The sequence below is a fragment of the Vollenhovia emeryi genome, unplaced genomic scaffold, assembly GCF_000949405.1.
Source record: "Vollenhovia emeryi isolate VEMERY1.0 unplaced genomic scaffold, V.emery_V1.0 DF944277.1, whole genome shotgun sequence".
Classification (NCBI taxonomy): domain Eukaryota; kingdom Metazoa; phylum Arthropoda; class Insecta; order Hymenoptera; family Formicidae; genus Vollenhovia; species Vollenhovia emeryi.
Window position 1 is genome coordinate 1 of NW_011962089.1, and position 2,340 is coordinate 2,340.

Here is a 2,340-nt window from a genome sequence, read left to right on the forward strand (position 1 = left end):
CGCCCAGCCGGCGGGCATGCCCCCACTCCAACGGGCAACGGGCGTCCGCGGGCGCCCAGCCGGCGGGCATGCCCCCACTCCAACGGGCAACGGGCGTCCGCGGGCGCCCAGCCGGCGGGCATGCCCCCACTCCAACGGGCAACGGGTGTCCGCGGGCGCCCAGTCGGCGGGCATGCCCCCACTCCAACGGGCAACGGGCGTCCGCGGGCGCCCAGCCGGCGGGCATGCCCCCACTCCAATCATCGCCCCACTACGTTTAAAACTATTTAGTTTAGTTGGCGCCATTTAATGATATCATTACTTTTGTAGAGAAGATAGTTTTGTAGTGAAGATGCAAAAAAGATAGAGTAACAAAATATATTCCGTCGTTGGAGCTTATACATACAACCTGTACAAATACTTAATAATGGCTAATATTGACGTTATGAATAATAAAATGTTATGTGCAATAGCGCAAAATATACTGCGAAGAAGATTATTAGTGGCAGCAATGATAATATGTGGTAAAAGAAGAAAATATAAGAAGAGAAAATGTTGGGTCTCGGACTTTCTAAAGCAACGTAATATGAATGGTGCTTATAATATAACAATTCCGAAATTATTAAGAAATCATGATTTATTTATAAATTATTGTCGAATGAGCAGAACACAATTCGAAGAATTACTTGTACTAATTGCACCAAAAATTAAAAAGGATTCAGTAATTCGAGTACCAATTGAACCTGCGCAACGTCTATTACTTACATTAAGGTAAGAAATATGTGAGCATGTGTATGCGTATATTTTGTCATTCTTGTGTGTTTCAAAATTATATTGTTATATATTTTTTGCAGATACTTAGCATCTGGAGACTCTATGATGTCGCTGAAATATCAATACTATATTGCTCAACCAACAATTTCAACAATAGTTGCAGAAACTTGTAATGCATTATGGACCATTTTAATGCCTACGGTACTTAAAGTACCTTTGTGTGATGATTGGAAAAGAATTGCTGAAGCATTTGAAATAAAGTGTAACTTTCCACACTGTTTGGGTGCTATAGATGGAAAGCATGTAGTTATACAGGTAACATATAAGATTTTTTATAAGTTCTTTTGTTATGTTGTGTAGAACATTTGCAATCTTTGAAAAATTTTTAGGCACCACCAAACTCTGGTTCTACGTATTACAATTATAAAAGTGCACATAGCATTGTATTAATGGCTATTTGTGACAGTGATTATAAATTTATCTTAGTTGATATTGGTGCAGAGGGACGACAGAGTGATGGAGGTATATGGTCGCGATCTATTATGGGTCATGCTTTTTCAAGAGGTGACATGGATATACCACCTCCAAATAGTGTCTCTGAAGAATTAATTCTTCTATATGTATTAGTCGCGGATGAAGCTTTCCAACTAATAAATTATATAATGCGACCTTTTCCTGAAAGAAATTTAACAAAAGAGAAAAGGATTTTTAATTATCGATTAAGTAGAGCACGCCGTATGGTAGAGTGTTCATTCGGCCTTCTCTCGTGTCAATGGAGAATATATAGAAGACCCATTAACGTATCATTAGAGACAGCTGAAAACATAGTAAAAGCTACAATAGTATTACACAATTTTCTTCGCCAAAATAACGATAACAATTATTCATTTACTTCTAATATAGAAAATGAAATAACGAGCTTTGAGATGAGAGCAGAAGCATTACAAAATATTAATAACATTGGCAGTAATACGAATACACGAGAAGCATCTGAAATACGCAACAGTTTTGCTACTTATTTTAATAACAATGGTGCTATTCCATGGCAAGAAGCTTCGATCTAATATTTCAAGTTCAAAATCAATTAATATTTAATCAATTTATTAATATTTTGAAATTTTCGTGTGTATTTCTAACTTTATAAATATAGATATATATATAACATTTTTCACCATACATTATAATATACATACATGGTTAAAATATAACAATTTATTTTGCTTTTGTAAAGTACAAAAATATATTCCTAATTTTAAGACTTTATTAATAAAATGTACGCATTACATATAATATAAAATACATATATAAAAATACTCCACAACTTTTTTATACCACATATAAGATTGTAATAAGAATCACGGAATAAGTAACAATAGACATATAATAATAAGTGACATATTCTTATGTATTTTTATTTGTTCAATAACAGAGCTTCTAATACATTCTAATCTAACCATAAATTCAAACATAAAATTAAGAATATGAAACAGAATGTCTTATTTATGCTTAACTAAAAAATATATCTTTCTCTATATCTTTCTTTTAATATCACACATATAAGATTGTAATAAGAATCACAGAATAACA

General features: G+C 34.1%; 1 protein-coding gene across 1 annotated transcript; it reads left to right on the plus strand.

Moving 5' to 3' along the window:
- Nucleotides 1-637: 637 nt before the first annotated feature.
- LOC105563674 lies at nucleotides 638-1,373 on the plus strand (the record flags this gene model as incomplete). The annotated part of the gene is made up of 3 exons (XM_012015452.1): nucleotides 638-750; nucleotides 834-1,068; nucleotides 1,143-1,373. Coding segments are annotated over exons 1-3 (579 nt in total), but the record flags the coding sequence as incomplete, so codon positions are not given.
- Between the last annotated feature and the right edge of the window lie 967 nt (nucleotides 1,374-2,340).